The sequence below is a fragment of the Thalassophryne amazonica genome, chromosome 19 (genome assembly GCF_902500255.1).
Source record: "Thalassophryne amazonica chromosome 19, fThaAma1.1, whole genome shotgun sequence".
Taxonomy (NCBI): Eukaryota; Metazoa; Chordata; class Actinopteri; order Batrachoidiformes; family Batrachoididae; genus Thalassophryne; species Thalassophryne amazonica.
The window spans coordinates 34,770,037-34,797,750 of NC_047121.1; the positions used below are offsets into that span (position 1 = coordinate 34,770,037).

Here is a 27,714-nt window from a genome sequence, read left to right on the forward strand (position 1 = left end):
TCTTCGTTCAGATATTTAAAGTGACATATATCTTAATTTTTAAACCAACCTAAAAATGAAATATTTGTAACCCCTGTATTAACTAAGAATAACTAAACATACAAATATAGGTTCATTTTCACTGTTTTTTGCTTATGCATACAAACCAACAACTATAGTAAGTTTTTTTAAAGCAGGATTTGCAATCGATTTTTATGTTTTGATAGGTTCAGAACCTTTGTTTGCGAAACTAACAAATCTACAGTGGCAGGCAGTGTGACACTTTTATTTACTTGTAAAACAGCTGTTGTCCGTTTAATCACACATTTCCTGTTGTGCTTATTTAATCAAAACACAGTGTGCGTTGCGTTTAGGAATGTAAATCCATTTGTCTGTTAATTAGTGGTGTAACGGATGATTTACTTTGCTCCCCCCCCCCCTCCCCCCCTTACAAACCATATGCAGCGTGTGTATGGTAATGTTGCCAGATTTGCTTATTCTAAGCGCATTTAGGCTTTAAAAGCTGAAAATTTGGCAGTCATTCACCTACATTATACAGATCAGAATTTTGGTGGAGCATGTTTGTAAAATGCACTTATTTTCTACTTTGGCATAAGTTGTCAGATAATAGCAAGACAGACAGGCGACTGCAGTACTCCTCCATTAAAAGTGGAGAAATAACTACAGAAAAACAAATTTATAAAGAATGACAATATTGAGGCTATATTTTAATTTAATTTAATTTAATTAGCTTATAATGCGCCAAATCATAGCAAAAGCCGTCTCAAGGCGCCTTACATAAAACAAGTCAACATAAAATTGAATAAATAATTAAAAATGAATAAAAAAATTTAAATACATAAATAAAAACAGAAGTAAAAGAATGAAACAAAAATAAAAACTATCCATAAGAAAGAGAATAAAAATAGGTTTTGAGTCTTGACCTAAAAATGTCCACGGACTCAGACTGCCTCACGGTCACAGGAAGACCGTTCCACAGGGTGGGTGCACGATACGAAAAGGCTCTTTGACCTGCTGACTTCTTCTTCACCCTGGGAACACAGAGAAAATAATACATTTTCTACTGTTAAAAAAAAGGGTGTAAATTAGAAATATAACGAGTAATACCACTCATGCACAACCTTAATCACTGACTTTCATATGCAAACTTTTTGGTTTGGTGCTCAGAGGTTAGTGTTCACACAGAGAGAAAAATCCGACTGGTGACGAAAACATTATCAACTTACATCATAATAAACAAAACAATGACAACAACAGCATGTATGTGTGTGTGTGTGTGTGTGTGTGTGTGTGTGTGTGTGTGTGTTGGGGGGGGGGGGGGTGTTGCCAAATGAAATAGTGATTTAATATGATTTAATTTAATATTAATGGTTATTTTATACGGAACCCGGGAGAGGTCACTTAAAGTGATATTTTTTCTGACCATGATAATTTGTGCGTACGTTTTCCTTTAATTGAGCCCACGAATGAATAAAATGTGCTCTCAAATTAATAAAACGTGCGCACGTTCTCTCCATATGCAAAACATTTTGCAATGACACTTCCAGGGCTCCATAATTTTACAGTTGCAAAAATCCCAAATTTCTGGAGGGACTGTGTAGCTTATTACAGTATTCCAGTTATTACTATTAATATTACTGTTGTTATTATTATTATCATTATTGCTGATATTAATATTTGGTTCCGTGTATAAAAAGCGAAATTTAATTTGTGAAGAAAACAATAAAGGTCGCTTATATTGAACGCTTATTTCATGTAATTTGGCAACATATGACGTCAGGACTCCGCCCACGGCTCTGGAGCGACACACTGTTCAGCCACTACGGAGCTTTGTTCGTTGTGTTTTAAGCTGGAGTCGTAGCTGAGTTTTGTCTCATTGGTCGTCTTTCATTAAATTTTTTGAGATTACTTTCTTATGCTAAATTTCTTTTCCACGTCGGCATTTGACGTGCATACAAAAAAAAAAAAAAAAATCCTGTGAGTCGAGTCAGATCGAGGCGGAGACAGTGGGCTCGTGCTGCACGTCTGCAATGTCCGCGGAACAGAGTCTGTTTTAAATTGGTGAGTAAAAGTTACATTTCCTCGTCTTTCACTGGTGATTAAATTTCAGTCGCATCAGTTAAACACTTTTTCAGCTTTTTACACTTAAAACTTTTTGTTTCTGCAGTGTTTTATCAGTAGAGATTAGGTTGCTTTCCCGGGCAGGCAGCGTGTGGAATCATGGGAAAATTAACTCGTGGCTTCTCATGTGTCTCAATACCATCTATACCATCATTCTAAAATTATTCTATTGAGCACCTTTTTTAAAAACCTGTCTACTGACCACCCCCCGCCATTTTTTTTTTTTTTTTTTTTTTTTTTTGGTCTTGTCTGTGTGTGCAGGTTTAAACAGGATGACTGGAGACATGGTGGTCTGGAGGGGTCTGGTCTGGATGACACAGGCGGCCACCAGAACCTCAGGAGGCGGCCTGTCCGGCACTGCAAACCACAGGTTCCATCATTCCGCCGGCTCAGCACGGGTGAGTCCTCAGCTGTAATTTGGCCATTCTGCTGGGCTCGAGAATCATAACCTTCCATTGCAATAGTACTGTAGTGGACTTCACTGCACTGGGCCCTGTCTCAGAAAGCTCATTCAGCAAACTGAGTGTAATCCTGAAGTCATGGTTGACTAACCCTGAACCGGCAAACCCTGAGTTTCCGGTTTTAGTGGAACAAATAACTGTAACAATCGTTCATTTCTGGAAACAAGCACCAAAATTGGCACACATACTCCTTAGACATTACTCTTTTGAAAAAATAAACAACAACAACAACAAAAAAATGATGGGCCAGTTGAATTTTCAATAGGCAGCAGGAGTAGGTAGGAGTCAATTGAAGAATTACACAGGGGTCAAAATGAAAAGATGCTCCAATCATATTGAAAACTATACAATATTATTTGTCTAATCACAAAGATTCCAAACCAGTATAGTTTGGACTATCTGTGACTGTATGTTATGGGGCAAAAACAGCAAGAATAGCGACAAAGGTCAACTTCAGTTTGTACAGGGGACAAAAATTAAAGTTGCTCTAATTTTGGTTTAAAAAAAGAAAAAAAGTGATGCAAATTATTGCTTGAGTTAATAGAGTTTTTAAAAGAAGTTTGCACCATGTGTCATGTGTAGTTAACATGTTACAGGATAACATGTCACATGTCATAGAAGAATCCAATGGATATTAACATTGTTTTACCTTCATTTTGCAGACCAAGCAGTCAACACCGCCAGAACTATTCCATTTATTAATCCTATTAGCTTAAACGTATCCCAAATCCCAATGGGGTTCACTGCCATGTCCACTGTGATGACCCCTTGGGACAGCCAAATACAAACAAACAAATAAAAAAATACGGCTATAATTTCATGTAAACAAAGTGCACCGGTATCGCCACCCAAACGGTCCCCCCTAAAAATAGGTCCACCCTGCCTTCACTGCGCATGCGTCATTAGCCGCAGTTCACCAATTATCACCTTTTTTCTGTTTAAAACTGCACTCCAGTCATCATCTATTTCAGCAACAGATATCTGAAGCTTTTGTACAACATTCATTTCCACATAATATCAGCATTATTTCATCATAAAAGACGGAGGAAGTAATCGGAGCACCATGGCTACACCAGCTGCTAGCTGATGCGGTCATGTTGCGTCGGTCATTTCAAAGGGTCACAGAGTATTGCCTCATTTCTGCTTAAACAACCTTGTTTCTGCTTACAACTGACTTTAGAATGATTTAAGAGGTTTTACCTTGTCATCTGATGGTTAATAATCCCATTAGTCCATTTAATCACTTTGGTTGAAGAGACTGTCTCAGACGAGATGCTGAGCTCCAGATTGACGCATGCGGAGTGGAGGCAGGGCAGACCGATTTTTAGGGGCGGACCATTCGGTCTGTGACACTGGAATAAACTGCTTCATGTGATCCATGTTTTGTGTTATCCAGCAGACATTCAACAGACTGCAAGAAGCGTGCATCCACAAAACCAAGACGATACAATTTCAAGATTATTCAACGATGGGAGCTTGTTTTAGTGGTTGTTTCATTGAAAATGTAAAAGGGAACCAGAGAACCTGCAGCGGTCGACTGAATGCCAAGAGACCCAAATACCAAAGACACTGGTCAAGTCAACTGTTCTCTGAATCTACGAGATTATTTAACCAGGACAATTCCACAATGAGGCAGCTGACGTCGGAGGACATTCACAAAGCAAGGAACACCACCAAAATGGACAATAAGCAGCATAAACAAGTGGTATCCGCTCTGACACATCTTAAACTAAATGTCTGAATAAACTGATAAGAATTTGGGATTTATCATATTGGTCGGTTTGTCCTTTTGAGTTTAATTCTCTTCCTTTGTTCCAGCTCAATGAAAGAGCCAGAGAGCGGAAAGTTCCTGTCACAAGACTAGGACGACTGTTGAATTTTGGAGGTAGTCTGACTCTATTGTAGGAACTCTGGTGTATTACTCATGTTCCACTTCCCATTTTAGTTCTCAGCCAAAGAGGACAAACCTTATTCTTCTCAGATTGCTATTGTTTTTGTTTCATTACGTTTTCACTTACAGACCTCAAGATACTGAAGTGACATTCAAAGCCCTGTAGCCGTTATGTCACTGAACAGCTGCTGCATGCTGCGTATGCTTGATCCTGTATGAATGCAGAGTAGTGCATGTGTGTGCCAATCAAAAGTAAATAAATAAAAAATAAGTAACAGCAGGAGCAGTCATGTCACATGTCATCCAATTATTTATTTATTTCTTAAAGCTTTTGTAATAATATGTGACTTTTTGGAATTTTCTCAGTTTAACAAGTGTGCTTTAAAACTCACGTTCATGCTTGGGTTTTGTTGAGAGTTTGCTATAAAACTTTGGTCGCTTGTTCGTCGGGGCCGAGGGCAGACTTTGGGAGGTGCTGAGCTGCTGACACAGGAGTAGAATTACTTAGTATCAATAGCTGTGAAAATGTTTGTGCATGACTGAGAATCCTGTTAATACTGTGCCTATAAAAAGCCACCTTGGGCTTTTAGGCTTTTTTAATGTTATTGTATTCAAAGAGCTATGACAGCAAATCACAAAGTAAAAAAAAAAAAGATTCAGTTTATAAATTTTATACTTAAGCTCATTAATGTCAGTGACAGTAAATTTCTACAACATGATCTACATTAATTAAAATATTAAGCACATAATAATGGGTTGTATATAATATATATTGTTTTTGTGTATGTGTGATTAAAAATTATTTTTATTTGATTAGGCGATCATTCTAACAGTATCTTTTTTTGGCTAATCTGTTATTTTCTGATTACTCCTTAATTTAACCAGTAAATCATCCATTAATATTTCACCCTTTTACTCAAGGATCTTCTCATACAAACACACAAGTCATTGGCAGATACTTTGGGGCATTTATGTTGAGAAACGCAACAGATAAGAACACAGTGATGACTCCCAGGCACTCACATCAACCACAAACAGAGATATTTTCTGTAACAACACACTGGTGTGTCCTGATTTTGGTTTGCAGGCCTGTACATACTTAAAATAACTGCTAACAGCTAGAAAATGTGCTGGAAAGCTGCTTTGCCATAGCAGCCACTTGGAGCTACTCTGAAGAGTTTATATTGAGAAACACAACAGATAATGATGGAACAACTCAATAATACTCACACTGCTGTCTTGTTGCTTTGAGGTTGGCGTATCCCAGTATGTTTTCTTTTAAGATGTTCACACATAGTCAAAGTCCTGCTGTGGTACAGACCACTTCTGTTTTATAAACCATTACCATTAGGGTTAAAGGCTCCCTTTCAACTTTTATTTAGTTATGATCACATTGGAGACATTTGCTGATGTTGAGATTAAAGTGTATAATTTTTTAAAGTGAATTAAGACATTTTTTTATGTTTATTTGATGCCATAAAATGGTAAAAACGTGTAGACTAATGGTTTTCTAGTCTCTATATAAACTGCATGGAACGCTGTCGGTGTTGTTCTCTTTGAAGGGCAGCAGAATATTATCAGTGTTTGCTTTTTCTTCTGATGTTGGCCTAAATATCTATCTGGACTTGTGAGTGTGACCTTAAGAAACTGATACCACAACTGCTGATTGCTGTTATTACTGGCACAGTTTTCTGCTGGTGTGTGTGTGTGTGTGTGTGTGTGTGTGTGTGTGTGTGTGTGTGTGTGTGTGTGTGTGTGTGTGTGTGTGTGTGTGTGTGTGTGTGTGTGTTAAATGCACTTTATAAACTGTGACATTTTAATTGAGTTTTTCCAAATGCATTTTATTTATTATTTTTTTGTTTTGTTTTGGGGGTAGTGGCGGGCTTGGTTGCTAAGTACTTGTTTCCAAAGGTTCCCTGTTCGAGACCTCCCCTCCCCATTCTCCATGTAATGTGGAGTTGTGTGAAGAAGGGTATCCGGCGTTAAAAACAAAAATCTTGTGCCAACTCAACCTACCAATCCATCTCTGATCTGCTGTGTTGTTTATTTTTGGGGCAGGTCTGGCAGTTGAACTCGGGTTTGGGGCACTTGCTGCAGTGGCCAAGAAGAATTTTAAACCCCAACAGCAAGGTGAAATATTCTGACTTTCGTTTTATTTCTGTGTTGAGGGCTTGTGAGTATTTGATATTAAATAATTGCTAGCTGAGTTACCCGTTCTACGCACGAGTGATGGAGAAGAATTTTAGCCATGTCACTGTATATTTCATGTCACTTTAGTCAAGGTGTAGTAAGTGGCATTGCATTGTGTGTGTGTGTGCTGTCATCATTCATTTTCATAGTCATAATTTGTGACATTCAGGAGACTCAAGTGAATGATGATAAAAAGGTGATAGCATGTCATATCACAGCAATACTTTGGCATACGGTACACAGCAGGTACATTTTAAATCAATTCATTTAATTTATATAGCACCAAATTACAACAAAGCTGCCTCAAGGCGCTTCACACAAGTAAGTTCTAACATTACCCACCCCTAGAACGAGGACACAGGCGACAGTGGTAAGGAAAAACTCCCTCTGATGATTTGAGGAAGAAACCTCAAGCAGACCAGACTCAAAGGGGTGACCCTCTTCTTGGGACCAATTGGAGAAAATGCGCACCTAATCTCACACGTGGCACATGCTGGACTGTTCGGATTTTAATTAGACTGCACCCTAGCTAGCCGCTACTACATAGTAAGTAAAGTGTGATGCTTGCTATCTGAGCTGAATACCACATGAACTGTGAAAATAAGGGATCCAGTGAACAGGTCGTGATCTAACATATAAGGCTGACAGTGTGTGTGTTTGCACACATGCGCTTTCAGCCTAAGGGTGCCAGTGACCTTACTCTTGGTGCCCCCAGTCACCATAGCAAGTTTGGTGTTGATTGCATAATTACTGTGGCTGTGCATAGTGAAGACACACACACGGTCAACTTTATATATTAGTTACAGTCATGTAGTGAACATGGTCACTGTGGGCTGGATGTCCAGAGGCCAACAAACACTACATTAAATGAAACAGTACATATTACTGAAATCAGAAATGGATTTGTTTTGAAATTGTTCTGTCATACTTAAAACATTTATATGAGTAAACTTGTCAAAAAATGCGTTTGTTCTGAACAAAACTCTTAATGTTGCCTCACATGTCCTAAACGACTCTAAATGCACTAATGGCAGAATTATATTTAACTTTTAACGCAGTGCCTTTAATGCCATAGGTATTAAAGGCACTGCGCTGCGGTGGTTTGAATCATATTTGTCTAATAGATTACAATTTGTTCATGTAAATGGGGAATCTTCTTCACAGACTAAAGTTAATTATGGAGTTCCACAAGGTTCTGTGCTAGGACCAATTTTATTCACTTTATACATGCTTCCCTTAGGCAGTATTATTAGACGGTATTGCTTAAATTTTCATTGTTACGCAGATGATACCCAGCTTTATCTATCCATGAAGCCAGAGGACACACACCAATTAGCTAAACTGCAGGATTGTCTTACAGACATAAAGACATGGATGACCTCTAATTTCCTGCTTTTAAACTCAGATAAAACTGAAGTTATTGTACTTGGCCCCACAAATCTTAGAAACATGGTGTCTAACCAGATCCTTACTCTGGATGGCATTACCCTGACCTCTAGTAATACTGTGAGAAATCTTGGAGTCATTTTTGATCAGGATATGTCATTCAAAGCACATATTAAACAAATATGTAGGATTGCTTTTTTGCATTTACGCAATATCTCTAAAATCAGAAAGGTCTTGTCTCAGAGTGATGCTGAAAAACTAATTCATGCATTTATTTCCTCTAGGCTGGACTATTGTAATTCATTATTATCAGGTTGTCCTAAAAGTTCCCTAAAAAAGCCTTCAGTTAATTCAAAATGCTGCAGCTAGAGTACTGACGGGGACTAGAAGGAGAGAGCATATCTCACCCATATTGGCCTCTCTTCATTGGCTTCCTGTTAATTCTAGAATATAATTTAAAATTCTTCTTCTTACTTATAAGGTTTTGAATAATCAGGTCCCATCTTATCTTAGGACATCGTAGTACCATATCACCCCAATAGAGCGCTTCGCTCTCAGACTGCAAGCTTACTTGTAGTTCCTAGGGTTTGTAAGAGTAGAATGGGAGGCAGAGCCTTCAGCTTTCAGGCTCCTCTCCTGTGGAACCAGCTCCCAATTCAGATCAGGGAGACAGACACCCTCTCTACTTTTAAGATTAGGCTTAAAACTTTCCTTTTTGCTAAAGCTTATAGTTAGGGCTGGATCAGGTGACCCTAAACCATCCCTTAGTTATGCTGCTATAGACGTAGACTGCTGGGGGGTTCCCATGATGCACTGTTTCTTTCTCTTTTTGCTCTGTATGCACCACTCTGCATTTAATCATTAGTGATCGATCTCTGCTCCCCTCCACAGCATGTCTTTTTCCTGGTTCTCTCCCTCAGCCCCAACCAGTCCCAGCAGAAGACTGCCCCTCCCTGAGCCTGGTTCTGCTGGAGGTTTCTTCCTGTTAAAAGGGAGTTTTTCCTTCCCACTGTAGCCAAGTGCTTGCTCACAGGGGGTCGTTTTGACCGTTGGGGTTTTACATAATTATTGTATGGCCTTGCCTTACAATATAAAGCGCCTTGGGGCAACTGTTTGTTGTGATTTGGCGCTATATAAAAAATTGATTGAATTGATTGATTTTAAAATTTCCAGTTCTCACAATCATTCTTTCTGGATTGGAGTGTGGTAGTAGCTCATTACTGAATGTCAAAAAGATTTTTATTGATTTCTTTTATGCTGTCTTTAGGAACTAAAAAAGCCATTCTGGAGTCAACTACCTTCCTTTCTGAAGCCAACGCTGAAAGAATAGTACGTACGCTGTGCAAAGTTCGAGGTGCTGCACTAAAACTTGGACAGACGCTCAGTATTCAAGGTGAGCCATTATCTCACACACATACACACATGCTCGTGTATGCACTCAAAACCACCAAGCACACACATCAAAACACCAAATTCGTGAAGGAATTTACCATATGGTGTAAATACTGTGTCTTCATGCCCTTCCATGGTGGATATAACGTGGTGTACGTAAGAATTTAGTTTTACCATATTTGCACCACCATGCAAATTATGGTGGTGCAGTAGACAAGGGAATTTAATTTTTTGATGGGAACCTTGAATCACTTGTCAATAGTCCCCTCAAAGGACAGAAATTTTTTGAACTGTCCCTCCCACAGGGAAAAAAAATCTGTTTGGAAAAAATACTTTAATTCTACTTTAAAAATGAATATATTTGTACTTTTTTTCTGAAATTTTTGGTGTGGACATATAAAAAATGAATTTTGGAGGTCTTGCATTAATCACAAAAAAAAAAAAAATCCTTTCAGGAAACGTATCTGCCCCATATCTATGCTGAAATGAATATCCGGCACACAGGATAAAACAAAACAAAACCCCACAAATCAAAGGTAAATTATTTATACTTTATTGCATGAAAAGGAGATTTCACAGAAAAAAAATGGTCAAATGTAAGTGTTCACCGTGAGGGTTGTTGCACACTTTGCAATTTCCAAAACAAAACCTTTCCAAGCACTCAGAATCAGAGGTGCCTTTTTCACATCAGTGTTAACTGCCAACCCAACATAAAGTCTGCCTGAATAATTGGGCATATTCAAAGTACAATAATGAGCAACACAAATGTGTTTTTATTATTATTATTATTATTATTTCTATGGATTTATTTTTCAAGGAGCCATGCATGCTAATGACAGTACATTGTATTGTCCTGATATATTCATATTTCAAACTGTTCTCTCTTCTTTTTTTTTTTTTTTAGATGAAGCCTTTATCAACCCACAGTTGGTCAAAATATTTGAGCGTGTTCGACAGAGTGCAGACTTCATGCCCATCAAACAGATGAGGGTACAGATTAAGTGCTGTAGCTCACAAATCAAGTTTGGTGTGTGAGAGGTGAAACTCATTCCTCTTCCTCTGCAGAAAGCCATCAGCAGTGAACTCGGCCCAAACTGGAGGGACAACTTGGTTAATTTTGAAGAGAAGCCGTTTGCAGCCGCATCTATTGGTCAGGTGCATTTAGCAAAGCTGAAGGATGGCAGAGAAGTAGCCATGAAGATTCAAGTGAGAGGAGACTTACAGACCACACAAATACAAACAGACCTAACCTGAAAGAAACTGTGGAAGAATGCAGTGGTTAAAGAAACCATTTTTTTTTTTTATCTTTTCAGTATCCTGGTATTGCAAAGAGTATCAACAGTGACATACGTAATATCATGACTGCTCTGAGGTTATGCAACGCGCTGCCTGAAGGTAACAATGTTTGGGAGTCTTTTATCTCTTTTTTTTTTTTTGCGATAAGAGCCTCTATTGTCTGATGTTGATAACCTTTGCTATTGTCAATATGCAAACTAACAGAAGCAGCTCAAATGTCATGAATTTTTATTTCTCTTCATTTTCTCCCATTTTGTAGGTCTGTTTCCTGAGCACCTCATTCAGGTCATGAGCCGCGAGTTGGCACTCGAGTGTGATTACGTAAGAGAGGCGAAATGTGCCAAAACATTCCAGTGAGTTGTTCACACTCATTCTTGACTTGGGCTGACCGAGGAACACATTTCACAGCATCTTACTTATACATGCACAGCAGGAGGAAACTCCTCATCCTGCATTTAATGCCCAGTTTGTAGTTTGGAATCTAAAATCTTCATGGGTACAGGGCACATCATGGGCACTGACAAACTGCATTGGCTATAATGCTCACCATGTATAAAATAATAACTTCAGTCGTCTTCTGTAAAGTTACAGTGCAAAAAGGTTTAACAGTGGTATGGTTTCTTATTTTCATATCACTGCTTAGTTTGGCTGTAATGCAGATTCTGCATTCTCAAATTTGACCCATTTCTGAATTTGTCACAGTTTGGTCCTGCTTCACCAGCTCCAGGACTGGAAACAGTATCTTGTGTGCATATCTGCTGCAGACAAAATACAGTACTGTTGTGATGAAAAGGGAGCTGAGCCAAAAGGTGAAGCTCTCGATCTACTGGTCAATCTTCGTTCCTACTCTCACCTACGGTCATGAATGTTGGGTCATGACCGAAAGCCGATATGGGTTTCCTCAGTAGGTTGGCTGGTATCTCCCTTAGAGAAGCGCGGTCATTCATGGGGAGCTCGGAGTAGAGTCGCTCCTCCTTCGCATTGAGAGGAGCCAGCTGAGGTGGTTCTGGTAAAGATGCCCCCTGGGTGCCTCCCTAGGGAGGTGTTCCAGGCACGTCCATCTGGGAGGAAACCCCAGGGCAGACCCAGGACTAGGTGTAGAGATTATATCTTCACACTGGCCTCTGAACGCCTCGTGGTCAGTGTGGCCCAGGAAAGGGAAGTCTGGGGTTCCCTGCTGGAGCTGTTGCCCCCGCGGCCCGGTTCCGGATAAGCAGTTGAAGATTAGTGAGTGACTGATCTCTAGGGGTGCCGGAAAAAATCGATTCACGTCCGAATCACGATTCTTATTTATTACGATTCTGAATCGATCCAAAATGTCCAAGAATCGATTTTTAAAAAGCATTTTTTTAAACATTTTCTTACTTACTCGCTGCGTGTACTGTTTGTCAGGCAACGGCTTCCGTACTACAGCGTCCCCGCGAGGGGAGGGTCCGGCGTGCTTCAAACATTTGTGAGCTGTAGATGGCGGATGAAGAGCTAATTCAGCCAGCACCGTCTTTGCTGAAGGCAAATGTTTGAGCGCATTTTGGATTTTATTATTTGCTGCGTAAGAAGGAGCTTGACATGACTTATGCAGTGTGCAAAATCTGCAAAAAGTACTTCGGAAACACTTCACCTTCGCAAGCCCACATGCTACGCTATGACCCAGAGCTAAAAGGAGTGGAGCAGCGGTATCTGCCGACGACTGACCAGCGCTAATATAACTATTCCTCAGAGCTGTTTGAATCGAAAATCGATTCTGAATCGAATCGTCACCCTAAGAATCGTAATTGAATTGAATCGTGAGTTGTTGTACGATTCACATCCCTACTATCTCATATTCATAAACATCTGTCACATTCATTCTGTATGATGCTGTCATGATGAAACACCAAACAGATGTCCTTGTATAAAGAAATAGAAGCGTGACACCGTGTAGATTGCTGCTCATGGGAACGCGCCTGTCAGTTTCTCCTGATTCGCAAACAGTCACAATGGTAAGAACAAAATTGACTGGTATGCTTGTGTCATCAATCAGGTGGTGATTTTACACATGCACATATTTTAAGCAGAGAATAAGAACATCGACATGTGCACATATTAGTAAATGAAATCTAGTGTTTTTGTTGTGCTCCAGAGGTTGTTTCCACCTATGTCTTGGCTGTTTTAATCAATTTTCATGTAACCTAGTGGAGGTTTTGGATAGCTGTCAATAATGCATACTTGTGTGTGTGTTTATTATTTTCCTCTGAAATAAGACCTTTGTCAATTAATAAACCTGCAGTTAATATGGTTGAGGAGCTGTTGCCTATTAGCAGAGGTATATATTCTATTTTCCTTTTTCCTCAACTTTTACAAACATCCACACACTGGCAAATTAAAGCATGTCCTTTAAAGCAACAACTTTTAAAAAGAAAGCAATTCCACCCACTTAACAGTTGCACAATCTGTCTTGCTGCAATTGCTCAGATTCCACTTCTTAAAGAGGACGAGGTGATAAAGTTGTATGTAAAAATGGACAAAATTAAAATGAATAATAAAATAATGCCAGATGACATTTTGTTTCGAAAGGCTGCATGTACATTTGCTTTCAAAACATGAGGCTGAAAGCGAGGCTTCAGATTCTGGTATCTTCCATGTGCCTTCTGGCAAAGTACAGCTGAAATTTCACTTCTTTTTAAGACGGTCCTCTGTGCCAGTCCACCATGAAGCTGTGTAACTGCTGATGCAACAGTTTAAGTTTCACTATGTACAGTTTTGGTCGCTCTTTTTACCGTACAGCACCATACTGCTTGTATTTCTTATTAACCCCTTAACGCCCATCGTCGCATATATGCTACAATCTCTGACTCAAATATGCAACTTACCAAATTGACCTGTATGCCTGTTGTCGCAAATTTGCAGCATACCATCATTATTATTATAACATAAAGTCATTACCAGAATACCCAATATTACTATCTAGTTTTTGTGCAAAAGTGAAATTAATAATCTCAACATTATTTACCATCTACTTAAAGGCAAAAACACACACAAAACATTTTTTTTATATACAGCTATATAAATTCAGGCGTTAAGGGGTTAACTAATGTAAATTAAGTCCAAAGACGCATTCAGTGACTTGAAAATGTTTGTGTCCATCCAGATTTGTCTAAAGAAAACTGTCTGGAAGCATGACTTTGTTGTTCTACCTAACGGTGTATATTTCCACATTTTGATTTTTATTATATTTTTATTTTGATCGTCATGTTGTAGAGATTTAGGTTTGGTATCGTTTTAGAAATTTTAATTATGAAGACACTTGATTTTGTTAATTTGATGTCATTACAAAACTGAGATGTGTAACAGCTCAAGGGTTCACAAACCTCAGAGCACTGAAACATTACTTCAAAGATCTGAGATAAACTAAGCAAACAAGGATCCATTATTCCCCATCACACCAATTTAGTCCTTCAGGTTCACTTTGGTTCTTCCAACATGCAAGTTAGATCAGTGTTACTGTTGTGACTCTTCCTCCTGCTGGAGCAACTCATTTGCCAAGTTTAGACCTTTGAGATATCGTGACAAGGTTTAGATGAGCGTGGCCGTCAACTCTATCCGTGCTACTTAGTTCAGGCGTACACCGACTAATAATACTTACTATTTTTGGGGATCAGGTAGGAGAGTCCTTTAACTTTGTGGATGCCACTTGTGTCGCAGAGAGCTGCTGAAGGACAACCCGTTCTTCTACGTCCCTGATGTGATTGACGAGCTGAGCAGCCAACGTGTCCTCAGCACGTCACTGGTTCCCGGTTTCCCTCTGGACCAGGCCATTGACCTCCCTCAGGAACTCAGAAATGAGGTACAGTGGCAAAGAACTTGACAACGGCCATGTTAGAGATGTGCCGTCATCAGTGCATCATCGCGTAGCAGTTTGTTTTACATTTGTCTTTTACTTCCCATAGATTTGTGAGCAAATCTTGATTTTATGCCTGAGAGAACTGTTTGAGTTCAGATATATGCAGACTGATCCCAACTGGTCCAACTTCTTCTATGACCCACAAGCACACAAGGTCTGTGTGTCTCAAATTAATGAACTTGTATTTAATATAAAACATTATTGCTTATTTTTTCAATCTTTTTCTTCAGGTTGCACTGTTAGACTTTGGGGCCACACGAGGATTTGATAAGCGTTTTACTGACGTCTACATTGAAGTGAGAAACCTTTTGTTTGTGTCACAAAAATCTGATTTAACGTTTTAATATTCGACCGTGCATTTCTCACTGTAGATTATTAAAGCGGCTGCGGATCAAAACAAGGAAGGGGTGCTGCAGAAATCCAGAGAAATGAAGTTCCTCACAGGGTACGAGTCAAAGGTAAGTTTATCCCAGTAAACTGCACTCGTGTCAAAGACTGACATGAAGAAATTTAGAAGAATAAACACTTGTTATAAGAGAAATAAAATGAGCAAAAAAAAACAAACTATTAGAATAATCTAGAATGTACCACTTAGATTAAAATTATTGGTACCATTTGGCAAACTATCACCTTGCTCATAACTAAGAAATGTGTAAATCTTTTTTTTATTTTTATTTTTTTATGGTGTCTTATAGTGTTGTAGATTTGGGGAAAAATAATTCAAAATGGGGAAAAAGTACCAAATTTTACACACAGGCACATTTTTAGGTGCTCTGTCAAATAAGAGCAGGACTCGTGATGTGACTGTCTGCTTGGCCACCATTTAGATGTTCAAGATGGCCACCGCTGAAAATGTAATTTATGTTCGGTTAATACAATGTAGTAAATAAAACTTATTTACATTGTTTTGAGACACAAACAATGCATTAAAGATGAGAAAAACACTGTATCTTAATTTTAAGTTTTCAATAAAAATCTGCCTTTGCTTTTGATAGAACTGGCATCAGAATGATCTAAGAACAGAAAAACAGACAATTTCAAACACGTGTGCACACGGTCACGCTGGTTTCTGGCCTGGTCTTTATTTTGGAACAGGTCCAGAGTTTGGTAGTGATGCAGCTCAACATTTCCATCTGAATCAGCAGATGCACCTATGTTTAATTTTGCTGCTTCAGGCAGTGGGCTCCAGATTGGAATACACTCACCGTTCTCTGTCCAGCTCCAGTTTTGTGGACAGGGCAAGTCCTGCTCGGATGTCACCATCTGTCCCCTAGCTTGGTGTGCAGCTCTTTTGACACGTTCTACCAGAGCAGCCTTGGTGGGCAGAATGCCATCGAGTTGCCTTTTGCAAACACGCCCTTCCTCTTGCGTCATTCACCTGTGTGATCACTTGATCCGTCATAAGAGTCACAGATCTTTTCATCTGATTCCTCATTTCCTCTGAGACTGTTGCAGGTTGGTGCCTGCTGAGTCTGACATATTTGTTACCCCGGGAACTGCAGCCCACGTCTCCCATGTTGGTGTTTTTTTTTTTTTTTTTTAACTGGCCACACTCACTGATGACGCATTACTGCACCCAGTGAGAGCGTGGAAGAAAAGCAGTGTTTTGACCTTTTCTTCACCAAGACTAAGAGCTATTTCATAAACTGGGCTCATTCTGTGCTTCCTCACCCCAGAAGCAATCTTGAGTTCATAAACAGACAGCTTATGATATACTGCAAATCCAAATCCACAACCTCAGTGCCAGCTGAGCTGATTTAGATGTTTCTTACAGTTGGCATTGGCACAGAGTTGAGCATCAAGATAAATTTGTGTGTCAGCATCTTCAGTCTGGTGTTGTCACTTCACAGGCATCATGTGAAGTGACAACACCAGGATCCAGTGTGCTGAAGAGTTCTTCATCAGTATCAAACAATCGAGACATACATTCTGCCAGATACAGATCCAGCCAAGCTTGATTTTGCTCCACCGGCAGGAAACTGATGGGTTTTTGGCAGTAATAGGACTGGACTTATGCTAAGCACAGAAGGTGCAAGGCCTTCACAATACCTGATTTCCATATTTTGGCTGCGGGTAAAAACCTGCTTATTTAGGGTCTGTTCCTTTCTCTGTCCGTGACCGAGGCAGCATCTCAGGAGTTGGTCTCTGGGTGCTGGACTGTGGCCGCCCACTGCTCCTAGTGGTTGGATTGAGTCTAACAGTAATTAGGATGGGTTAAACACGGAGGACAATTTCATTATTTCACCGAATGTACAATGACAATAAAGGCCCTTCTTCTTGAGAAATTGGTTGAAATGTCTAAAAATACATTTCACCAGGTTAAAAAAAAAAAAATTCTGAACCCAATCAACAATGTAAGGCCGGGTTCACACAGCAGGATAATTAGGCCGATATTGGACCCTTCCGACAATCTTAAGGACGCCCAGACAATCGTGATGACGCTAATGATAATTCTTGCCGTGTGTGGTGTGTTCAGAGCGCTCTGATGTGCTCGGAAGGGCATCAGGAGCGCTCCGATCGCAAATTAGGGGATATTCAACATGTTGGATTTTTTTGGCCCGATATCACAGCGTGTGTTGTGTCCTCCGACCACAAACGAGCACGCAGCCTGCTGAATGTGACGTGCAGCCAATCAGAAAGTGAGGTGACGAACGTACAGAGCAGAAAATAAAATCAAAACAGCTGTTCTGACTTACCAGAAAGTCCAGTGGTCGTGTTGTCTCCACTCCTTTAAAGAACACCTTTTGTTTTTCTTTTTGTATCGTTTTTTCCCTCTGTTGTAAATAGTCCACAAAGTACCTCCGTTTGTTTACTCTGAAGTCACGTTTAATCTTGAGAGATTTTGCGAGATTTCCTGTCTGAACTGTAAATGTTCGTGTGTGAAATCTGTTCGTGTGTGGTGGTGGTGTTCTTACCATGTGGCTGAACACCACACACTGTACAACCAAACCTGTTAGATCCATGATTTTTTTATCTTCACGTGTGTGGTCTCTCAGGTTTTGGAAACCTACAGATAATTTTAAAATCCTGTCGTGTGAACCAGGCTTAAGTCTACTTTCTAGTCTTTATTAATTTAGCATCATGTGTAGTAAAGGTCACCCAGCCCAAGAAGGAACAGGAGGGGTTTAAAAAAAGAACCAGCAATGAGCATGAAAAGCCACTGAAAGTGAACTTGCATCACATCTAAATCTGATGAAATAGTTAACAGAGGTTATTTAACAAAGGGTGGCCATTACAGTAGGATGACAAGATAAAGGCACACAGACTTGTTCTGTGAGCAGATTTGCAAAACCTTTTGCACTGAAGTCACACAGAGACTTCCCTCCTGTCCTGACCTTTCACAATAAAAGTAGACATGCACTGTTGCTTCAATAAAAATGGTAGTAACACTTTTGTACCACTTCCAAACCTAACCTTATATAAAGTAAATCCCAAAATAAAATGAAATAAATGCCAAAACCTCAAGAAACTAGTTAATTAATGGTAAATAGGGCAATAGGGGATTAAAGGCCTTGCACAGGGGCCCTTACTGATTTTCCAGTCAGGTGGGGATTTGAACCCATGATCTTCTGGACTCAAGCCCAACACCTTAACCACTAGGCCATCATCAGGACGCTCTTCAAAGGGGGTAGATTAAAATTACGTAGCATGATAAATATTAATCAATATGAATGATTTGCCATATTTCCATGTCCTCGTTGGAAGCTTTTTGTATACAGTACATAGATTAATATTTTCTTGTGGCTGACTGGTTGGGGTAAAACCAAAACAAAATAAACACACCTCTGGTGCTGGAGGATAATAAAATAATCTGTTCAATAAAGTGGGCAGCCCTTGAACATGTTGGTGAAACTCAGTTGTATCAGGTATCTGTCTGTAATACACTCATTTACGATGTGCATTTCGAATTTGGTGACACGCCGATAAATTTTGCTGGAGTTATCACGTGCACGAGAAGCTGTGCCAGACGCACTGTCAGAGTGCCTTTGCCCTGATTTGGCCTTACAGAGAGATGAGGCTGCTACAGTTTTATAGACAAACTTTTTATTTCAGGAACACAAACTAGCTTCAAATTATCCAACGTCTCACACGGACTGCAGATTTTACAACAAAAACTGGGAAACAGATTACAGCAGCTTGATTAGATTACCACATTGACGCTGGTAAAGGATATTAAGCAAAACTATATTCTTCCATGAAGACTACAGTAAGACCCATGTTTGCATTTTATGTCCATTTTAGCACCTGAATCCAGTCATCAGTAAGTCTCAGGGTGTGTATGTAAATGTATGTTTTGCCCCATTTTTTTCATGTTAACATACACCTTCACATACATACATAATTACACACACACATATATACATATATATATATACACATACGAGGGCTGTCCATAAAGTAAGGGTCCTTTTTATTTTTTTCAAAAACTATATGGATTTCATTCATATGTTTTTACGTCAGACATGCATGAACCCTCGTGCGCATGCGTGAGTTTTTCCACGCCTGTCGGTGACGTCATTCGCCTGTGAGCACTCCTTGTGGGAGGAGTCGTCCAGCCCCTCGTCGGAATTCCTTTGTCTGAGAAGTTGCTGAGAGACTGGCGCTTTGTTTGATCAAAATTTTTTCTAAACCTGTGAGACACATCGAAGTGGACATGGTTAGAAAAATTAAGCTGGTTTTCAGTGAAAATTTTAACGGCTGATGAGAGATTTTGAGGTGACACTGTCGCTTTAAGGACTTCCCACAGTGCGAGACGTCGCGCTGCGCTCTCAGGCGGCGTCATCAGCCTGTTTCAAGCTGAAAACCTCCACATTTCAGGCTCTATTGATCCAGGACGTCGTGAGAGAACAGAGAAGTTTCAGAAGAAGTCGGTTTCAGCATTTTATCCGGATATTCCACTGTTAAAGGAGATTTTTTTTTATGAAAGACGTGCGGACGGGTCCGCGCGTCGGGACGCAGCCGACGCGAAGCGGCGGCACAGGAAAAACACCTCCGTGTTGATAACCATTTGTAAAATCCAGGCGGCTTTTGATGGCTTTCAGTGGAGTGAATATATGAGAAATTGTTTAACAGCTGGACATGTTCCAACTTGTCCTTAACCCTTCCAACGGAGGTGTTTTTCCTGTGGCGGAGCGTCGCGGCGGCTGCGTCCCGACGCGCGGACCCGTCCGCACGTCTTTCATTAAAAAAAATCTCCTTCAACAGTGGAATATCCGGATAAAATGCTGAAACCGACTTCTTATGAAACTTCTCTGTTCGTAAAACCAAAACAAAAACACACCTCTGGTGCTGGAGGATAATAAAATAATCTGTTCAATAAAGTGGGCAGCCCTTGAACATGTTGGTGAAACTCAGTTGTATCAGGTATCTGTCTGTAATACACTCATTTACGATGTGCATTTCGAATTTGGTGACACGCCGATAAATTTTGCTGGAGTTATCACGTGCACGAGAAGCTGTGCCAGACGCACTGTCAGAGTGCCTTTGCCCTGATTTGGCCTTACAGAGAGATGAGGCTGCTACAGTTTTATAGACAAACTTTTTATTTCAGGAACACAAACTAGCTTCAAATTATCCAACGTCTCACACGGACTGCAGATTTTACAACAAAAACTGGGAAACAGATTACAGCAGCTTGATTAGATTACCAGATTGACGCTGGTAAAGGATATTAAGCAAAACTATATTCTTCCATGAAGACTACAGTAAGACCCATGTTTGCATTTTATGTCCATTTTAGCACCTGAATCCAGTCATCAGTAAGTCTCAGGGTGTGTATGTAAATGTATGTTTTGCCCCATTTTTTTCATGTTAATGTGCCCTGTCCATCTTGTGATAAGGCGATGGAGGACGCCCACGTGGATGCGGTGACAATCCTGGGTGAGGCCTTTTCCTCTGAAGAGCCTTTTGACTTTGGAACCCAGAGCACCACTAAGCGCATCCACAGCCTTATTCCCATCATGCTGAGGGAGCGACTCACACCGCCACCTGAGGAGACCTACTCCCTCCACAGAAAGATGGGGGGCTCCTTCCTCATTTGTGCCAAACTCAAAGCCAAAGTAGCGTGCAAGAACATGTTCCAGGAGGCCTACACGAACTATTGGAAAGACGGCTGCAAGACATCCAAGCAGTAGCTGACCGTTTTTCCAAACGCACATTGAAATCAGGAGTGTTTTGAACAGATAACATGTTCTGTTTGATATTTGGTTAACCAGCGACAGCCGACATGGACAGGCTTTTAACAAATCTGCACAACTGCCTCGGTAAGTGAAAGGATGCAAGACTGTGTGAAGAAAATGTTAGTGTCAATTAGATTGTCTGCCTGTTAAGAACAATCTTGTGTGACTTTTATATACCATTACTAATCTTTGGATGAGTGGTGACCAGGCATCCCATCCATCTTCTTAAAATAACTGTGTATGCATAATCTAAATGAATATTAGAATGTACTCTGCATCATTATGTGCCTGTATGGTTTGAGAAATTGTATTCCATTTGAAATAAATTGACACTGTTTTTTAATGAAACTACAGTTATTGTGGAAACAAAAGTAGACCTTAAACTGCTTCTGCTCAGACTTCGTAAAGGAAAAAAAGCTTGTTGGGATCAGTCACTCTGCGCAGACAGTACAATCTTTGTCACGTTGCTCGAGCTGGATGGCAACTCTGAAGAAGCCAAACTCACAGTGGACTTTTGTTGCTTTCATGAGGATAATTTTTGCATCAGCATCTTCTTCTACTGAAGCAAAAACACGATCATTTTACCTATGGTCAGAACGGCCAGCGTTCATCTATACACCGTTTCCACATTTCAACTCTACCTGTAACAGCTACCGTCTGAGGCATGGACTTAATGAGTGACAAACAGTACTCTTCATCAATCTGGCTCCAACTTTCGCTGATTGCTGTTGCCAGATCAGCTTTGCAGGTTGGAGCCTTGTCATGGACCATTTTCTTCAATTTCCATCAAAGATTTTCAATTGGATTAAGATCCGGACTATTTGCAGGCCATGACATTGACCCTATGTGTCTTTTTGCAAGGAATGTTTTCACAGTTTTTGCTCTATGGCAAGATGCATTATCATCTTGAAAAATGATTTCATCATTCCCAAACAATCTTTCAATTGATGGAATAAGAAAAGTGTCCAAAATATCAACGTAAACTTGTGCATTTATTGATGATGTAATGACAGCCATCTCCCCAGTGCCTTTACCTGACATGCAGCCCCATATCATCAATGACTGTGGAAATTTACATGTTCTCTTCAGGCAGTCATCTTTATAAATCTCACTGGAACGGCACCAAATAAAAGTTCCAGCATCATCACCTTGCCCAATGCAGATTCGAGATTCATCACTGAATATGACTTTCATCCAGTCATCCACAGTCCACGATTGCTTTTCCTTAGCCCATTGTAACCTTGTTTTTTTTTTTTCTCTTTAGGTGTTAATGATGGCTTTCGTTTAGCTTTTCTGTATGTAAATCCCATTTCCTTTAGGCGGTTTCTTACAGTTCGGTCACAGACGTTGATTCTAGAGGATGACATTTTTCGGGAATTCCCGTGGGTCACGTGAATGGGAGTTGAAAGTTTATCAATCACGTGATTGGGATGAGACGGGAATAAAAATGAACGGGAGCGGGAATGCCAAAAATAGATGAGTTTCATCTATTTAAAACAACCAAAACACGTTCACACCGCGATCAGACGCTACAAATTCGCGGGGGTCGCGTGGCGACGGACGCGCCTCCTTCACCCGGTGTGTCGCTCTGCTTTTGCCGCGAAAATTCACCCCGGTGCGTCATCAAATAGGAGGAGCTTCCATTCCGCTCGCCGGCTCCGGTTGTCAGTTAACATGACGGATGTTGATCACACGGAGCGAATTGTGGAAAGCTCATTATCAGTATCATTTGCTTCAGGAGCTGTGTCTGGATGACGGCCGCTTTCAGCGGTCCTGCAGGCACAGTTTGAGGAGCAACTGTCCCGTTCACGCGCGCGCATGTAAACAATAATAATAATAAAAAGAAACTGCTGTCTGCTGTGTTATTGTTGCTTGCTCTCCCCCCCAAAACTCTGTCATAATTGTGTTTATAAACCAGTCACCATTTGTTTTATTATACATCTGTGTAGTTAATAAAATATTCTCCACAAACGAACTCGCTCGCGCGCGCACGTAAAAAAAACAAAACTCCGCTCCCTCTGCTGCAGGGGCGTCGGACTGGGGGGGTAAAGGGTAGTATGTACACAGGGCCCAGAGCATGGGGGGCCCACAAAAAACTGGCATTAAATACATTTTTGTGTTGCATGTTATTAATGTCCATACAATTCATGTTGTAAATGAATATAATTAGAATGAATGTAAAAATGTTGCAAAACATAATTCTGCTCTAACAATAATATTGAAAGATCTCTGAGGGCCCTTCCACCCCTGCACAGTTATACAATAGTTTAGTCCAGGCTCACAGGCGGCACTCCCCCCCACACACACACACCCACACCCCAAAGGGGATCTCACAGAGAGAGGAGGTGTTTAGCAGTGCTGAAACAACTAATCGATTTAATCAATTATTAAAATAGTTGTCAACTAATTTAGTCATCAATTAGTTGTTAAATAACTGTTTTGCCGCAAATGTTTCGTTTTGTCCATATAAATCAACCGTTTCTGCAGTGCGGCTTTGCTTTGAACCTTGAACCAATCGAAGCAGTGATTCGCAGATCGAAGTACTGCTTCAATCTGGTGCTTTGTTTTATTAAATGGACTGCATTTATATAGCACTTTTCCATCTGCATCAGACGCTCAAAGCGCTTTACAATTATGCCTCACATTCACCCCGATGTCAGGGTGCTGCCATACAAGGCGCTCACTACACACCAGGAGCAATAGGGGATTAAAGGCCTTGCCCAAGGGCCCTTAGTGATTTTCCAGTCAGGCGGGGATTTGAACGCATGATCTTCTAGACTCAAGCCCATCACCTTTATTTCGCTTAATCTTAATTTTTCGCCACTAAAACCCTAAAGAGCATATGCCTGTGAGTAAAATTGACCTTTTTATGTTAATCTGACCTGTTATGGTCTTCTGAAACAGTTGATAGATGTATTTTATAACTTAAAAACGGGACCGGTGCTAACACGTTAGCATGTCTATGGCGTTTACAATGCTGAAGTTAGCATTAAGCTGTTTCAGCTGTCAGCACGTTTGTTTTCTTTATAATAATTCATGGCTCAGCGTTTGTCGTAAAACAGTCAAATGTATTACAAATTGTAATATTTTATTCATTTATTTTTATTCATATCAACAATAAAAGTAATAATAACTAATAATGCCACAAAGTTTTAGAGAAACAGACAAAAAGAATATGATAAAACAAAACAGAAAAGATTAAACCAACTAACAAAGAACATAAATAAATATAGAAATAACTTTCCTGTGAACACCTAGTGGCTCTTAAACCTCCACTTCATCCCTGTTTTATTTAAGTTTAATGACAATTTGTTTCGGTCAAACCACATCTGTGTTTTTACACAAGAAAAAAATAAAATGCAGTAAACTGCACATTTGTCTTTTTTCATGAAAATATCATTAAATATAACATATTACACTTTCGTCAGGCCTTTAAAATACTTTTGTGGACTCTTGCTGTAATCTGTTGTCAGTGGTTGACATAGTTGCTGTAGACATCTACACCTGATGGAAATCTCTTTGTGGTGTATGTATGTATGTGCAAAAAACAAAACACTACAGGTATGTTTATGATGACAACATCACTTTATTACAAGGTCAAATGTTGATGTTGCATGATAAAGGCCTTTTAATAATAACTCAAAGAAATAATGGCAAAACTCACATGTAAGTAAAAAAAACAAACGATTAATCGAAAAAAATAATCGATCGATGAACTGATTAGTAAAATAATCAGTTGCAGCCCTGGTGTTTAGGCTGAAATAAAATGTCTTTCCTAAAAAAATCAAAGTCTGGATTTCAAAAAAGAAGAGAAAAAAGGACAGGGAAAGAAAACTAAATGAGGGAAAGCAGCTGCTAACCAAATTATTTGAAAAGAGAGGTGAGCTTGAAAGCTAGCTATATTGAGTTGGGGGGTCTGGGGGACCAAATTGCACCATTTTCTAGAAAAATGGTGCGATTTGGTCCCCCAGACCCCCCAACTCAATATTACTACCCCAACTTTAAAAAGGGTTCCGTTTCCCAGGTGTGATCTAAGGTATACATGATTTAGACCTGGTTTGGCTACGCATTAGAAATTTGGTGTTTGCGTTAATAACAAAGAACAGTGGGGGGGGGGGGGGGGTCTTCAATATGGCTAGTACCTAGGGCCCACAATTTGGGGCTACGCCCCTGCCCTGCTGTGGTGCTTCTGCTCGCTCCAAAAACTCTCTCATAATTGTGAAATAAAGGACAAAAGAGACATAAGTCCTGCTCACAGGCTGCTACCAGATACAGGACATGTTCACATCAGTCAAACTCCAGACATCTCCACGTCACAAGTCCCTGATTGATCATCACGGCGTGAGACATACGGGAGTGGGACTGATTTTGAGTGGGAGGGATTGGGAGTCATCTTTACAGGAGTGGGACGGGATTGGGCAGGATGGGACGGGAGTGAAAATCCACTCCCGTGTCATGCTCTAGTTGACTCCAGTTTCCTCCCATTCGTTCCTCATTTGTTTTGTTGTGCATTTTCAATTTTTGAGACATATTGCTTTAATTTTTCTGTCTTGACGCTTTGATGTCTTCCTTGGTCTACCAGTATGTTTGCCTTTAACAACCTTCCCATGTTTGTATTTGGTCCAGAGTTTAGACACAGCTGACTGAACAACCAACATCTTTTGCAACATTGCGTGATGATTTACCCTCTTTTAAGAGTTTGATAATCCTCTCCTTTGGTTCAATTGACATCTCTCGTGTTGGAGCCATGATTCATGTCAGTCCACTTGGTGCAACAGCTCTCCAAGGTGTGATCACTCCTTTTTAGATGCAGACTAACGAGCAGATCTGATTTGATGCAGGTGTTAGTTTTGGGGATGAAAATTTACAGGGTGATTCCAGAATTTTTTCCTCATAATTGAGTGAGTCCATATTTTTTTTTTCCCTCTGCTTGGTCTAAAAAAGTAACAGTTACTGACTGCCACAATTTTGTTTTCCTGATTTCTTAGTGTTTCTTAAAGCCAGAAAGTTGCCATTTGAAATTACTTTAGTTTTGTGTCATGTCTGTGATCTGCTTTTTTTTCTACAAAATTAAACAACTGAATGAACATCCTCCGCGGCCGGTGATTCCATAATTTTTGCCAGGGGTTGTGTATATATTATATATATTGTAGTGACGCATTTGTCAGTTTATACAGTAAAAGTCTAAAGAAAAACTCACTTTTAGAATAGAATGTGCACTGCAGTGTTCCCAATGGATTTGCGTGTGTGTAAATAAGAGATTGTAAGGATTTTGACCTTTACTCACCTGTTTTAAAACACACTGCTATTATTTTGAAGACATGTACACCGCTTCATTCCAGTTTTGTTTTCTTGACTAAGCTGTCCTTGTTTTTAAATACTTAATCACCACAGTTGCACGAGTAAAATCTGTAACCAGTTTAAACTTAAAGATAATCTTGGAGTCTCTGTTGTGCAGAAAGTCTCTACCTTCAGTCGTGACAGAGTTGTTTAGTCAATAAGTGATAGGGGAGAGAGAACCAACTTGTGACCACGTGCACACAAGTAAAGCACGAGTCATGTTCAGACTCCACACGTGCAGACCGTGCATGGACACTTCCTCTGACAGACGCCAGCTGCTCTCTGTCAGTGTTCAGGCTTACGTTCTGCAGAGTGCCTGCAGAAAACAAACAGTACTCAGTAACATCATTAAGTTATGTCTGAGAATGTCAAGAGGGGATTTGATATTTTTTAGAACCTGCTTTGTGACCGGAAGCATTGTCCCAAAAACAAGAAATGAGAACAGGAAGGTGCAAATAGGATCTTCCATCTTAAAATGCAGGTTAGAAAAGAAACATCTGAAAATGACTAAAATTACACAGCAACAGAAACATGTCCTAAAGTCTAATTCTACACACATCTGTCACCAACACACTCAGTTCAAACACGGCAGACAGGCAGGTTTGCAAACAAAATTCTGTTTTATAATGAAAAACAGAACCCATGAATTGCAAACAGATTTGTCTGATTGCACAAAAGGTGTTACAATGAATACCAAAGTTATTTTATGTGAATTATTTAAAAGTGCACAAGGGTTAATGCATCCCTGTGCTTGGTTTAAAAAAAAAAAAAAAATCTACAACATAAGGAACACATTTATTTCTGACAGCTGGTATAAATTGGATATTAAAAGGTGTCACTTGTTTTAAAAAAAAAATTGAAACCGTTTACAATTATAATGTACGTATCATTTTTGCTACATACATTTCTTGGGTCAGGCGTTATAGGGCTGAATATGGTTTGGGTTTCATGTTGACTATCAACATTTTGTGTCTGTGTGTAGCCACTCCCCTGCTACAAGCAAAAAATAAAAAATAAATAAAAAAAATTGCCATGAACTAACTTGGGTAGATTTCTGCAACATGTAATGGAAGCCCATATCTAAACCAGTGGTAATGTATTTTGACTGATGTCTGCACTCATGTAGCAAGTTTATTTAAAATATAGCTGCAGTCATATCTGACAGTCAGTGTGCATTCTGTGGAACAATACTACAACTCCCCCTTGTGTCAGTTTACATGCAGATGTGTGCCTTAAGACAGTGAGAAACTTACTAATGCTGGTTGTAATGGTACCTGGCACAAAACAGTAAAACTTGAGTAGTGTTAAATAAATGTTAAGTACCGTTACTGTCTGTTATTTTTGGATTGTTGTAATGCACCATACGGAAACCAACACATTGCCATTACATGTCCATCTCAGCCATCAGCCGACCACTAATCCATAATGCTGAGAACAGATGAATCCTACAGAGGGCAGTCCAGTGGTAAATAAATGGCAAAACGACCAATCCGAAATTCTGGACGTCTGCCAATCCCCATCCAAATCACCTTCAAAATTCAATGGGGTTTTCCATGGCCTAATGTGCATCTGTGGTGA

General features: G+C 39.9%; 1 protein-coding gene across 2 annotated transcripts; it reads left to right on the forward strand.

Moving 5' to 3' along the window:
- The first annotated feature begins 1,821 nt into the window (after nt 1-1,821).
- Nucleotides 1,822-21,149, forward strand: coq8ab (coenzyme Q8A, genome duplicate b). 2 transcript variants are annotated; one of them, XM_034195651.1, is made up of 15 exons: nt 1,822-2,061; nt 2,383-2,519; nt 3,982-4,287; nt 4,401-4,467; nt 6,532-6,603; nt 9,317-9,442; nt 10,346-10,431; nt 10,507-10,647; nt 10,755-10,836; nt 10,997-11,090; nt 14,419-14,560; nt 14,664-14,771; nt 14,848-14,913; nt 14,989-15,075; nt 20,458-21,149. In XM_034195651.1, the coding sequence occupies exons 2-15, from the start codon at nt 2,394-2,396 to the stop codon at nt 20,749-20,751; spliced, it is 1,797 nt and encodes a 598-aa protein (XP_034051542.1). In that variant the 5' UTR covers nt 1,822-2,061; nt 2,383-2,393; the 3' UTR covers nt 20,752-21,149. The 2 variants fall into 2 exon arrangements, with proteins under 2 accessions (XP_034051542.1, XP_034051541.1); XM_034195650.1 differs by having other exon boundaries at nt 1,823-2,061; nt 3,979-4,287.
- The last annotated feature ends 6,565 nt before the right edge of the window (nt 21,150-27,714 follow it).

Coding starts and splice junctions, on each gene's coding strand:
- coq8ab (XM_034195650.1), top strand. CDS start 2,394: ATGACTGGAGACATGGTGGTCTGGAGGGGTCTGGTCTGGATGACACAG. Junction 2,520..3,978: donor ATTCCGCCGGCTCAGCACGG/GTGAGTCCTCAG, acceptor TGTGTTATCCAG/CAGACATTCAACAGACTGCA. Junction 14,914..14,988: donor TTACTGACGTCTACATTGAA/GTGAGAAACCTT, acceptor TTCTCACTGTAG/ATTATTAAAGCGGCTGCGGA.